Genomic DNA, 14,972 nt, shown 5'->3' with positions numbered 1-14,972 from the left:
ATTTGTAAAACTTCCAAATTTGGCTCTTTTCTCGTTGGCAACAAGGGTGTCGATCGATGCTCTCTAGTGTCGATCGATGCCCTCTCTCATATTCGACTCCAAGCTGATTTCCTCCAGATTATTGCTCCAAAATGATCCAAACTGCTCCACTTTGCTCCTTTCATGCTAAAAACCTGTAAAGACTCAAAAACAATCTAGAAACAAATGAAAAGACACTAAAAGACTCCTTATATCATGGTTAAAAACCACAAAAACCATGATATATCAGTAATGTACCGGCCGATGTTGATGCCACTTTAGCATGTGGGGTACTAAGTATTTGTCAAGGGAATGAGGTTATGGCCGTCCATTACCTCCAGCTGTTTGATGCACATCATTATCCTCTGTTGTCTGCGTGTGTCAGGGCAACCGGCGATGATTTTCTGTTTGAGTTATCTCGTTATAAGACGGCCCGAAAAAACTCATACACAGCCTCCCTTCGCTATCCTGACAGCCCGTTACTCCCTTCACCCGCTTGTGCTGTGATGAGTTATTTGGATAACGGTCTCCATCCTCTTGGCTATGGAGACTGTTATGAAATCATGTGCAAAAACTGTTACCTTTGGTGGTTGTCCCTCAAAGTCTCTGAAATCCTTTAGGGTTTCCAGCAGTGATTTCCAGTTTTACCTTATCAACTCGTGACTCTAAAGTTTGTTTATTTTAAAATAATTATTTTTGATTTCTTAGGCGAGTTTCTTTTTCATGTATTAAAGGTCCCTGTTATCCACCTTTTATGCTTCCACATTTTAGTATCTCCTCTCATTTAACCGCTGAGTTATAGTAAAGTTATGGCTGAGTTATCACAAGAAACAATCTGAAAGCAAACGACTGATTTATACGTTTTTACGGCTAAGTTATGGTATTTAAGGGAAAACAAAAGGTCTCTTCGATACATGTAACGGTTGAGTTATAGTGATTTATAAATCTGTAATGGTTGAGATATCGTAATAACGGCTAAATTATAAATCCGTAATGTAGGATATTTATAGTCTTAGAGTGATTTTTACACGTTCTATTATTAGGTTAACTTATGGTTTCCCGCCAAAATATCGCTTTACGGCTGAGTTGTAATATTTACGGGAAAACAAAAGGTCATGTTACGGCTGAGTTATAGTGAGTTTTGGCTGAGTTATCACAAGAAACAATCTGATATATATGACTTTACGGCTGAGTTATTATATTTACGGGAAAACGAAAGGTCTCTTCAATTCATGTGATAGCTGAGTTATAGTGATTTTTTAGGGACGCGTGGCAAGAAACATTGAATGTTTGCACGGTCTTTTAGAGTGATTCTCGGGACGCAGTGGAATCAATGGCGGTTGCGTTCCAAGTTTTAGTATAAATAGGGAAAGGGTTGGAAATGTTCAGAGCATTCCAAACTCAAACGAAACTAGCAAAGATGCCAGTGACTACCCGATCTGCATGGTTGAAACGAGCCCGAGAACAGACAGCCGCTGGAGCTAGCGGTTTCGATCCGAATACGTAGGATAATCCCCCCCCCTCCCGTGAAGTCGTTCCGAGTTTCAAGTCGTCGAGCCGGAAGGGGATCCTTTGCAAAAGGAACTCCGGAGGTACCGAGCTCGCTGCAAGAGACTAGGCGCGTATATCAAAGCACTTTGTCTTAAACTCGAGCAAGTCTTTCGGCTCTGCCGATTGAAAGGGACTATCCGAGTCTTGGATGAGCTCATTGCTGAAGGTTTTTTTCTGGCGAAGTGGCGCATGACTCGTCTACTTGCTGAGCATGCCTCATGCGAAGAACAGGTCTCCTGTATGGTGGTGCCCAACTTAATTGATGGTGATTACGAACCTTTGGGAGAGTCTGACTTCCCGCGCATCATGGACGTCCGGGCCTACCAAGGTTGCCTGGAGAGGCTGAGGCGGTACGTCAACTACTTGGAGTCAACGGACCATTTCTTCCGAGAAAGCCATGCCATAGAAGGTCCATGTGCCTTCTTGGAGGAGATTGTGTCCAAGGGCTCCGAAGTGCCGATGGAAAGGCTTGAAGCCTTAATGCGGGAGCGTTAGATCTGGCGATCTGAACTGAGCAAGCTGGTGGTGGAAGAACCGTTGGAGTCCGATCTATTCGGTCCGGCTCCCATTCTGAGACGACAGTACCGTCCAGAATGCTAGAGACGATAGCCTTCCCATGGGAACTAGTTCGCTGATAGGACGCTTGTCGCTTTTTATTTTTAATTTTTATTTTTATTTTGGCAAATTTTCGAACTGAATGTAATCAATTTGAATTTAATGGAAAACGAAAGCTGAGTTATAGTGACTTGACCTCTCTGGTGTATATATGACTTGACGGCTGAGTTATAATAGTTACGGAAAAACGAAAGGTCATGTGACGGCTGAGTTATGGCTGAGTTATCACAAGAAACAATTTGAAAATAAATGAGTGATATATATGACTTGACGGCTGAGTTATAATATTTACGGGAAAACGAAAGCTCTTGTGACGGCTGATTTATAGTGAGTTATGGCTGAGTTATTACAAAAAACAATTTGAAAGTAAATGAATGATATATATGACTTGACGGCTGAGTTATAATATTTACGGGAAAACGAAAGGTCATGTGACGGCTGAGTTATAGTGAGTTATGGCTGAGTTATCACAAGAAACAACTTGAAAGTAAATGAGTGATATATATGACTTCACGGCTGAGTTATAATATTTACGGGAAAACGAAAGGTCATGTGACGGCTGAGTTATAGTGAGTTTTGGCTGGGTTATAGTAAAGTTATGGTTGAGTTATTAAAAGAGATTGATAAAACATCATTAACAACAACATTAATTTGCTTGGAATCCATAATTATTAACAACAACATTATGGGAACATAATCCCATCATACAACCAAACACAAAATCATGCTACACTAGCTCATCCTGCTATCTTAAATAGACCAAACATGATCATATAACCAAAAACTATCACAACTATCATCATCTTCATCCTTGCTTTCAATTCTGATTTTGCATCTTCAACCCTCTCAAATAGCTCTTTCTCAAGCTTCATTTGCATCTTCTTCTCAATCTCCATTTCCATTTGTATTTTTACAGTTAGAACAGAGAAAGACTCTACCTCATCCAACAGTGCCTCATCGACCCACTTGAAGAGGTGGTCATCATTCATAAGCTATCAAGGTGATGGAGATAACAATTAAAACAAGAACAGATTCAACATAAACCAAATCAACAAGAACAGATTCAACATAAACAAGAACAGACTCTACCGTCTTCGCAGCTGCATAACCACAACGGAAGTATCGTCGACAAGGATTTGACTCCGATTTCGAATTTTTGGCCATGATTGCTTCTCCACACCAACATCTCTTAGGAACGCCAACAACTCTACCTCGTCCTCTCTCTCGGACATTTGATGCACAACTCGAATCTCTAGATACATTGCTCATGATTCCCAGAACTTGATTTACGAGAATTTGATTTTTTAGGGTTTAAGCATTCGACATTTGGGAATTTTCGTTTTTAAGAAGAAGAACATCACTCTGGTTGGGTTCTGATTTTTTCTTGGGTTTTAAATTTGTTTCAAACCGGGTTTAGGTGGGTTCCTATCTGGTTCAGTTCGTAAACCGTCGAAACCCAGGTTATGGGGGGGGAAATAGTATGTGTTTCCTGCCAAAATATTGCTTTACGGCTGAGTTATAATCATTACGGGAAAACGAAAGGTCATGTGACGGCTGAGTTATAGTGAGTTATGGCTGAACTATCACAAGAAACAATATGAAAGTAAATGTCTGATATATATGACTTTACGGCTGAGTTATAATATATATGGGAAAACAAAAAGTCTCGTTGATTCATGTGACGGCTGAGTTGTAGTGATTTATAAATCCTTAATGGCTGATTTATCGTAATACCGGCTGAGTTATATTAATATGAAACATTACAAAAAGAAATATAAAAAAAAAAAACAAGTTCAAAGTTCATAAAGAAGAAGACACGACAGTACAATGTAATTCACTTTTAAAAACCGATTAAGAGGAAGAGGAAAAATGAGCTTTTAGTTTATCCCAATCAAGAGGAGGAGGAACCACACACTAGTCGGCATCGGCCTCCGTAATCTCTCTCATCTCCTCTAACCTTTTGTGCTCTGTCGCTCAGTCAAAAAGTTCTCCACCCAAGATTTGATTCAGTTGGGATAGTTGAGCGTCGATTAGTTCCACTTGATGCAGGAGGACGGTTTTCTCTTCCTTCTTCTTCATATGATCATCTATCATACGCAGAATTGCTGTGTAGCGATCAGTTGTCTCCGCCTCGGCCGCGACTCTTGTCGGAGTAAAAGCTTCGGACACGGCCAATAGTGATTCCTCTTCCCACTCGTAATCTGCATCTCTTGCTGGGCGTTTACTGGAACTTGCACCGGCCATGTTCATGGGCGATATTGCTTTGTCTGCCTTGCGTTTTTGATATTTATTGGAACCCTCTCCGTCCATAGCTCAGCTATCAAAGTAAAAACAACCGTCACCAACTGATAGGTGCAATGATCAGAAGAGATTGAGAGGGGATGGAGAGGAGACTTACATATGAAATGATCGAAGGAAATGCAATATATTAATATTGGATGTAGAGGAGATTTGTAGGTGCAATATATTGTGAAGGGATTCAGAGGATATTTATATGTGTGATGAGCGGAGAAGAACGAAACGATACAATGAATAAGAAACCGAAACGATACATTGAATTAAGAGAATATAAAGGAAAAACAATAGGAAAACGAAATGTCGCGTCTATTATTAGGTTAACTTATGGTTTCCCGCCAAAATATTGTTTTACGGCTGAGTTATAGTTTTACAGGAAAACGAAAGGTCACGTTGATTCATGTGATGGCTGAGTTATAGTGAGTTATGGCTGAGTTATCACACAAAATAATTAGATAGCAGAAAATGAAAGGTCACGTTGATTCATGTGATGGCTGAGTTATAATACTTGACAGCTGAGTTATTACACAAAATACAATAAATCTCCCTAACTATAGAGCACAAGTTTTTGCATTGTGCCCAACTTGCTTACATCGCGAACATGCGTGTTGCTTCCTAGGGTGTTTATTTTCAGTGGCAACTTCCAAAGATGATTTAATCCTACGCTTCTTTGGGCTTCCTGGCTGGTTCACAACAATCGGAGGCAAGCACTTCTGATTATCCACAACTTCAGGAGCAGGGAATGATTCATCTAGAGGCATGATTGAACCAGCCCATCCGTTAACCAAATCGACACTCCTAAATTTTGGATCGCACATGGATATACGAAACACATCCATATGCTCTACAGCTTCGATTGCATGGATGCATGGTATTTTTTCGTGGTCGAAACGACGGCACGTGCAACTTTTTATTTCTAAATTTACAACATGCAAAGATCATCCATATTTCACTTGCACACGTACAGCATCAATCGTTTGTACCTCCATAAGTCTTGCTATGGTGACACGGTCCTAGTAGGGAGTAGAACAAAAAAAACGTTTTAGGCTAAGTTATTAAAACAATTACGGCTGAGTTATTGAAACAACAATGGCTGAGTTATGAAAACTATAATGGTTATGGCTGAGATAAGGAAACAATTACGACTGAGATATGATAACTGTTATGGCTGAGTTATCATAATTGATGATTGACTTATGTAAACTTACCTATAACAGTTTCTCAATACCTCGAGTGAGCGTTGTTAGCTGCGATTTCGCATCCTCTCTCCGTTCAGAAAACCATCTGGTCATCATATTCCGTATCGATTCTAGCAGTCTAAATATGGGAAGACTTCTAGCATTTGACAGTGCATGGTTCATTGATTCTACAATATTCGTTGTCATTAAATTGTACATTTCACCCGGGAAATGAACACGCGCCCCCATTTGGACACCAGCTCGTTGGAGGTATCCATGTAGTTCGGGATGACGTGCTTCAATCTCATTGAAAGCCTCATTAAAATCAGTTAGCCTAAAACACCTTGCCACTTTTTTCACCAGAGGGAAAAAATGTTTTCCTTTGAACTTCACTAAGATGTTCTTATACAAATGGTAAGTGCAAATTCCACTCGAAGCCAACGGATACACTTAACCAATCGCTTTCCCTATTGACTTATGTCTGTCATAGATTATCGCAAGATCCTTTTCGTCTGGAATGGCAACTTTGAGTTGTGTAAAGAACCAACGCCAAGACTCATCATTTTCAGTGTCAACAACAGCGAAAGCTAATGGGAAAATTTGAAAGTTATCATCCTGAGCTAGGGCTGTTAGAAGCGTCCCTTTGTACTACCATGGAGAAACGTTCCATCGACAACAACAACTTTGTGCATGAAAGGAAACCCAGCAATACTCGCACCAAAAGCAATAAAAACATATTTGAATCTATCTTCATCACCTATTTGAAGACGCGTGACTGTACCCGGATTTTCCCTTTTTAACTTGTATATGTAAGAAGGCAACGCTCTAAAACTATCCTCAGGAGTTCCCAGATCGATCTGCCTTGCATTCAGCAGCGTTCGATATGCCTTCCAATAACCCATCTGTTGACACCAACAAATTAATAAATCAGCCATAATATATAGATAACTCAGCCGATACATTCGAATAAATCAGCCGTAAATAATCAATAAATCAGCCGTAACATGTACTCACCCTATACATACCTATAAGTCAGTCGTAAATAATCAATATGTAAATAACTATCAATAAGTCAGTCGAAACATATTAATTACCTTTAGACTAAATTGCTTATTGGAAAAGACTCCGACACTTTTAGGTTTAACTTCCGGACCAAGATCACCAAGATAGTCCCTGTAAAGACCTGCCAATACATCAGCTGTTGATTGGCGGGATCTAGTAGAACGTTCCGTCACAGAACATGTGTGTTCCGAATCGTATACACGAACATGAAAATCCGGGTCATCCCCTTGTACAGATGCACGAAGTCTCCAAAGACATCCTTCAACCCAGCACCTATAAACCGATTGTCTCGGATTTGATACTGGTATATGAAAATCGAATCCATCCCTAACCAAAATAAGTTTCACGTGATTCCTGAAATGCTTTTTGCTCCTGAATCATTGTCACATCAATTTTTAGCGTTGACACCTCCAACCTAATAGCCTCCGGATTCATCTTTGATCCGGCAAAGTTATCATCTTTATGAGCTTTCTTCTGAGGAGGCGGAGTAGGTGGGTCTTCCTCTTTACTCTGAGGCTCGCCCAATACAGAAAACTTCTCGTCATCAGATGACTCACCATCGGAGTCGTCGAAAACATCAAATCGGGTTGAAAATTCATCGTCTTCTTCCTCGTCAGATGCTACTTCAGCTTCTTCTTCTTCTTCGTTTTCTTTGTCAACGATCTTACCATAATCAAAACAAGTGCCTTCAAATCCCCCAACGTACACTTCGTATGTAGATTCTACTTTCGAGTCACTGCTTGGCCAAATCATACTTCCTCTAGCTCCACTAGTTTCTGTAGACTCTTTCGCCGAAAACTCTACACAGAGGCGTAGCTGATCGGTTTTCCATAGCCCCCAAAAACATTGCAATTGTCGATCATTGGAGACAAAAACTGGTGGAGTATCATGCGTCATATGTTTCAGTGCCCTGTTCGAGAACATGTAGTTCAGCTTTAGCTCATGGCTAAACGCGTCCAATCTGTAGTCTTCAAGAACAAATTCCACAAGCTTGTCGTGTGTTGTGCCTCCATCTATCTACACAACTATACACCCTCTATCGTCGGTGTTAAATACATATCTCTGTGTCTTTATCCAATTACCGGACACAACTAGTACCGAAACTGGATCCATGAAAGATAATGAAGAACAAGGTGAAGAAGAAGTAGAAGAACAAGTAGAATAAGAAGGTAAATAGTTCACTTATTAACCAGTTGAAGAACAAGAGTCGAACGACGTTTCGTATTTCCGGAGAAAAAAGATGATGACATGGATGTTGCGTCCGACGTGGCAAGTCAGTCATCAAACAATTAATAACTCAGCCTAAATAAAACTCAGCCATCAAACAAATTATAACTCAGTCACAACATGAAAAACATTACAGTAATTATAAACAAACAAATTGATGCCAAATTCAGCCGCTTCATCAACTGAAAATATGTAACTCAGCCGTATCGTTTAATAAGTCAGCCGTAACTGAATAACATTCTAGTAATTAATATTTTGCTACTAAGTCAGCCGTGAAATGGCTGAATTGTACTATAAGTCAGCCTATCACGGCTGAGTTATAGCTTTTTTACCATAACCCAGCCGTAACAACATCTCATAAGTCAGCCGTTTTTTCATAAAATGGTAACTCAGCCGTGTCGTAGTGATAACTCAGCCAAAATTTTGACAACTCAACCATCGGGTGAAAACTCAGTCGTAAGGATGGTTAAGTTAGAGCATAACTCAGCCAGATTTTAATAAGTCAGCTGTAACACTTGGCTGAGTTATTCTCTAACTCAGCCGTCCGCTCTTACTCAAAACTTTTTTCCATAACTCAACCGCAATATACCTATAACTCAGCCGCAACATACCTTTGTAACGCGTTACAGCTGAGTTATGGTTACACGTCAACAATTTCTGACGTGGCAATGATATTTTTGTAATTATGTTTTCCGGTAACATAAAACAAGAACACGTTGGGTATTTTGAAAATACCCAAAATATTCTAGTAATAAATTTTTTTTTTTGTAAATTCTGGTAATATTACCTAAAATGAGTAACATTTAAGTAAATCACCCTTTACTTTTATTCGTTTTCTTTTAAAAAAAGAATGTAATGGTGTAGTTCATAATTTGGCAAAGTCTTGTTATATTGATAAATTTATTTATTCTGATTCTGTAACTCAGCCACCTTGACTTTGAGAACCGTTATGTATCGAGTATTGACCAATCTTGAATAATATAAGGTCTATTTGAGGAAAAAAAATCTTTAAACATATTTTTGGTATGGGAAAAATGTCATTTAAACCATGAACTTTCAAATTTTGGCCATTTAAACCATGAACTTTGTTGTAGGCCATTTAAAACATCAACTTTTGTTGAATAGTTTTTTTAAACATGAAGTTTCGGTGAACAACCCAAAAAAGACATGACGTTAAATCTGATAATTGACCTACTAACAGACGTTACTATTCCATTAATCACACCGTTACTAACAAAACGACATCGTTTTAATGGAAGTTTTAGTTTAAAAAATGTCATTTAAACCATGAACTTTTAAATATAGGCCATTTAAACCATGAACTTGTAAATGTATGTCATTTAAACCATGAACTTTCAAATTTTTGTCATATAAACTTTGAACTTGCCTTAGGTGTTAGGTGAAAACTAGACAACCTGAAAATTTTGGTTATCGAAGCAAACAGAAAAGAGAAAGCCTAACCGTTCGGCGCAATTGATTTGGAAAATTGGATTTCGGTTTGGTTCGGTAGGTTTATTAGAAACCACACAAGTATATAAGTCTAACCGGCTAAACCGTTTAACCCTAGTTTAGTTTCTCTCTTCTTTCTTCTTTCTTCTACTCTGCCTCATGATGCGATTGTGAAAAAGAGAATAAAGAACATCAATTCATCCTTCTTTTTCGATCTTTGTCATGTATTTTGTGTCTTTTTGTATTTGTCTTGAATCTTTTTTTTCATTTTTTAGGACACTACACTAGAGTTTGAAGGATTGATTATCTTGTTTTAGGACACTACACTAGAGTTTAAAGGATTGATCACCTTTTTTATGTATTATAGTTTAAATGATATAAATTTGAAATTTCATGGTTTAAATGACATACATTTATAAGTTCATGGTTTAAATGGCATATATTAAAAAGTTCATGGTTTAAATGACATTTTTCAAATTAAAGCTTTTATTAAAACGATGTCATTTTGTCAATAACGGAGTGATTAACGGCATAGTAACGTCTGTTAGTAGGTCAATTATCGGATTTAACGTCATATCTTTTTTGGCTTGGTCAACGAAACTTCATATTTAAAAAAGCTAATCAACAAAACTTGATGTTTTAAATGGCCTACAACAAAGTTCATGGTTTAAATGGCCAAAATTTGAAAGTTCGTGGTTTTAATGACATTTTTCCCTTTTTGGTATAATACGTTCATAACATTATAATAAAAAACACCAAAAATTAAATAAAAACAAAAGGAAATTAGTTCATGAATAAACCCGTATAATTTCTGATTTTTGCATTAGGCGCTAAACCCACTTAAAATGAATGATTAGCGCGCTTAACAATATTTTAAACATGATACAAACCTACATTTAATAAATTACAATGTATAAAGTATATGCAAAGTGTCTTAAAACATAAATGAAAAGCTAGATGTGATTAAATTATAAAATACGGTCTAGGTTTAGAGACATGGTCTTTATAAGTTTTAAAAGAAGCAATCATTATCGTGTAGTTGGATTCAAATGTCAACTCTCAACTAATCAGAACAAGAGTACATAGCCCGACTTGTGTGCCTCTTTATCTCTACTCTCCCCACACAAACGTGCCAGAATAAATATATATTCCACTCTCACCAAATTTCAAAATAATACTTTATTAACATACTTTGGTTACAACTTACAACAACTTGCTCCGCACATATCTCGTTTCAACTAAAATAATTAAATCGGCCCANTAAAAAATGTCATTTAAACCATGAACTTTTAAATATAGGCCATTTAAACCATGAACTTGTAAATGTATGTCATTTAAACCATGAACTTTCAAATTTCTGTCATATAAACTTTGAACTTGCCTTAGGTGTTAGGTGAAAACTAGACAACCTGAAAATTTTGGTTATCGAAGCAAACAGAAAAGAGAAAGCCTAACCGTTCGGCGCAATTGATTTGGAAAATTGGATTTCGGTTTGGTTCGGTAGGTTTATTAGAAACCACACAAGTATATAAGTCTAACCGGCTAAACCGTTTAACCCTAGTTTAGTTTCTCTCTTCTTTCTTCTTTCTTCTACTCTGCCTCATGATGCGATTGTGAAAAAGAGAATAAAGAACATCAATTCATCCTTCTTTTTCGATCTTTGTCATGTATTTTGTGTCTTTTTGTATTTGTCTTGAATCTTTTTTTTCATTTTTTAGGACACTACACTAGAGTTTGAAGGATTGATTATCTTGTTTTAGGACACTACACTAGAGTTTAAAGGATTGATCACCTTTTTTATGTATTATAGTTTAAATGATATAAATTTGAAATTTCATGGTTTAAATGACATACATTTATAAGTTCATGGTTTAAATGGCATATATTAAAAAGTTCATGGTTTAAATGACATTTTTCAAATTAAAGCTTTTATTAAAACGATGTCATTTTGTCAATAACGGAGTGATTAACGGCATAGTAACGTCTGTTAGTAGGTCAATTATCGGATTTAACGTCATATCTTTTTTGGCTTGGTCAACGAAACTTCATATTTAAAAAAGCTAATCAACAAAACTTGATGTTTTAAATGGCCTACAACAAAGTTCATGGTTTAAATGGCCAAAATTTGAAAGTTCGTGGTTTTAATGACATTTTTCCCTTTTTGGTATAATACGTTCATAACATTATAATAAAAAACACCAAAAATTAAATAAAAACAAAAGGAAATTAGTTCATGAATAAACCCGTATAATTTCTGATTTTTGCATTAGGCGCTAAACCCACTTAAAATGAATGATTAGCGCGCTTAACAATATTTTAAACATGATACAAACCTACATTTAATAAATTACAATGTATAAAGTATATGCAAAGTGTCTTAAAACATAAATGAAAAGCTAGATGTGATTAAATTATAAAATACGGTCTAGGTTTAGAGACATGGTCTTTATAAGTTTTAAAAGAAGCAATCATTATCGTGTAGTTGGATTCAAATGTCAACTCTCAACTAATCAGAACAAGAGTACATAGCCCGACTTGTGTGCCTCTTTATCTCTACTCTCCCCACACAAACGTGCCAGAATAAATATATATTCCACTCTCACCAAATTTCAAAATAATACTTTATTAACATACTTTGGTTACAACTTACAACAACTTGCTCCGCACATATCTCGTTTCAACTAAAATAATTAAATCGGCCCAATTTGGCCACCCACTCTCACTCTTTTTCTCACGCAACTTCCTCTCTTCTCAAGATTCTTCTCCACACTTCACCTTACCTTATTCTATATATCTATCTCTCTGCTCTTTTACTTAGGTTTCTTGTAACAATGGCGCTTGAAGCTCTGAACTCACCAAGACTGGTCGAAGATTCAACAAGATTCCATGGCTTTGAGCAGTGGACCAGAGGCAAGAAACGATCAAAACGTTCTAGATCTGGTCATGACGACCACGATCTCACTGAAGAAGAGTATCTAGCTTTTTGTCTCATGCTTCTTGCTCGCGACCGCGGCGATCTTGATACTGTAACGGCCGCCAAGAAGCCGGANTAACCGGCTAAACCGTTTAACCCTAGTTTAGTTTCTCTCTTCTTTCTTCTTTCTTCTACTCTGCCTCATGATGCGATTGTGAAAAAGAGAATAAAGAACATCAATTCATCCTTCTTTTTCGATCTTTGTCATGTATTTTGTGTCTTTTTGTATTTGTCTTGAATCTTTTTTTTATTTTTAGGACACTACACTAGAGTTTGAAGGATTGATTATCTTGTTTTAGGACACTACACTAGAGTTTAAAGGATTGATCACCTTTTTTATGTATTATAGTTTAAATGATATAAATTTGAAATTTCATGGTTTAAATGACATACATTTATAAGTTCATGGTTTAAATGGCATATATTAAAAAGTTCATGGTTTAAATGACATTTTTCAAATTAAAGCTTTTATTAAAACGATGTCATTTTGTCAATAACGGAGTGATTAACGGCATAGTAACGTCTGTTAGTAGGTCAATTATCGGATTTAACGTCATATCTTTTTTGGCTTGGTCAACGAAACTTCATATTTAAAAAAGCTAATCAACAAAACTTGATGTTTTAAATGGCCTACAACAAAGTTCATGGTTTAAATGGCCAAAATTTGAAAGTTCGTGGTTTTAATGACATTTTTCCCTTTTTGGTATAATACGTTCATAACATTATAATAAAAAACACCAAAAATTAAATAAAAACAAAAGGAAATTAGTTCATGAATAAACCCGTATAATTTCTGATTTTTGCATTAGGCGCTAAACCCACTTAAAATGAATGATTAGCGCGCTTAACAATATTTTAAACATGATACAAACCTACATTTAATAAATTACAATGTATAAAGTATATGCAAAGTGTCTTAAAACATAAATGAAAAGCTAGATGTGATTAAATTATAAAATACGGTCTAGGTTTAGAGACATGGTCTTTATAAGTTTTAAAAGAAGCAATCATTATCGTGTAGTTGGATTCAAATGTCAACTCTCAACTAATCAGAACAAGAGTACATAGCCCGACTTGTGTGCCTCTTTATCTCTACTCTCCCCACACAAACGTGCCAGAATAAATATATATTCCACTCTCACCAAATTTCAAAATAATACTTTATTAACATACTTTGGTTACAACTTACAACAACTTGCTCCGCACATATCTCGTTTCAACTAAAATAATTAAATCGGCCCAATTTGGCCACCCACTCTCACTCTTTTTCTCACGCAACTTCCTCTCTTCTCAAGATTCTTCTCCACACTTCACCTTACCTTATTCTATATATCTATCTCTCTGCTCTTTTACTTAGGTTTCTTGTAACAATGGCGCTTGAAGCTCTGAACTCACCAAGACTGGTCGAAGATTCAACAAGATTCCATGGCTTTGAGCAGTGGACCAGAGGCAAGAAACGATCAAAACGTTCTAGATCTGGTCATGACGACCACGATCTCACTGAAGAAGAGTATCTAGCTTTTTGTCTCATGCTTCTTGCTCGCGACCGCGGCGATCTTGATACTGTAACGGCCGCCAAGAAGCCGGATTATAAGTGTGGCGTATGTGACAAGACGTTTTCGTCTTACCAAGCTCTCGGCGGTCACAAGGCGAGCCACCGGAGTTTAATCGGAGGTGGAGATAAAGATAAGTCGATGGCAGTTTCCGCCGCCGTGAAATCTCACGTTTGTTCGATCTGTTTGAAATCTTTCGCCACCGGTCAAGCTCTTGGCGGCCACAAGCGGTGCCATTACGAAGGGAATGGAAACGGAGGCGTTTTGAATTCGGAAGGTGTGGGATCTACTAGCCACGTCAGCAGTAATAGCCACCGTGGGTTTGACCTTAATATTAGGCAGGTACGGGAAATTTCGCCGGACGACGAAGTGATGAGTCCGATGGCGGCGAAGAAGCCTTGCCTGAAGTGAAGTTTGGTGAAGTTTACTATAAACTGTAAATACCAAATTTTCGATTTCAAATAATCCAGTTTTGCAAACAAAATATTCAAATTTTTTTTTGATAAAATATGATGTTAGACCATGGGCAACGCCGTCGATTCGGGCCGTCCCTGGTTTTTTTATGGATTTAATTTAATTCTAAAAGGCCCATTATTGAAAAAACGGNCTGTAACGGCCGCCAAGAAGCCGGATTATAAGTGTGGCGTATGTGACAAGACGTTTTCGTCTTACCAAGCTCTCGGCGGTCACAAGGCGAGCCACCGGAGTTTAATCGGAGGTGGAGATAAAGATAAGTCGATGGCAGTTTCCGCCGCCGTGAAATCTCACGTTTGTTCGATCTGTTTGAAATCTTTCGCCACCGGTCAAGCTCTTGGCGGCCACAAGCGGTGCCATTACGAAGGGAATGGAAACGGAGGCGTTTTGAATTCGGAAGGTGTGGGATCTACTAGCCACGTCAGCAGTAATAGCCACCGTGGGTTTGACCTTAATATTAGGCAGGTACGGGAAATTTCGCCGGACGACGAAGTGATGAGTCCGATGGCGGCGAAGAAGCCTTGCCTGAAGTGAAGTTTGGTGAAGTTTACTATAAACTGTAAATACCAAATTTTC

General features: G+C 37.6%; 2 protein-coding genes across 2 annotated transcripts; both read left to right on the top strand.

Annotated features, from left to right (window-relative positions):
- On the top strand, nt 12,042–14,966 carry LOC104771459 (zinc finger protein AZF3-like). Its single transcript, XM_019242064.1, has 2 exons — nt 12,042–12,419; nt 14,530–14,966. Exons 1-2 carry the CDS (start codon nt 12,227–12,229, stop codon nt 14,928–14,930), a joined length of 594 nt encoding a protein of 197 aa, XP_019097609.1. The 5' UTR covers nt 12,042–12,226; the 3' UTR covers nt 14,931–14,966.
- Nucleotides 13,559–14,489, top strand: LOC104771458 (zinc finger protein AZF3-like). The gene has a single exon (XM_010495985.2). The coding sequence runs from the start codon at nt 13,740–13,742 to the stop codon at nt 14,331–14,333; it is 594 nt and encodes a 197-aa protein (XP_010494287.1). The 5' UTR covers nt 13,559–13,739; the 3' UTR covers nt 14,334–14,489.

Source organism: Camelina sativa, chromosome 20, assembly GCF_000633955.1.
Source record: "Camelina sativa cultivar DH55 chromosome 20, Cs, whole genome shotgun sequence".
Lineage (NCBI taxonomy): Eukaryota > Viridiplantae > Streptophyta > Magnoliopsida > Brassicales > Brassicaceae > Camelina > Camelina sativa.
Note: the sequence above shows the minus strand (reverse complement) of the source record. Positions and strands in the feature narration are given on the sequence as shown.

Excerpts from the sequence above, each read along its gene's own strand:
- LOC104771459 (XM_019242064.1), top strand. The coding sequence starts at position 12,227 with ATGGCGCTTGAAGCTCTGAACTCACCAAGACTGGTCGAAGATTCAACA.
- LOC104771458 (XM_010495985.2), top strand. The coding sequence starts at position 13,740 with ATGGCGCTTGAAGCTCTGAACTCACCAAGACTGGTCGAAGATTCAACA.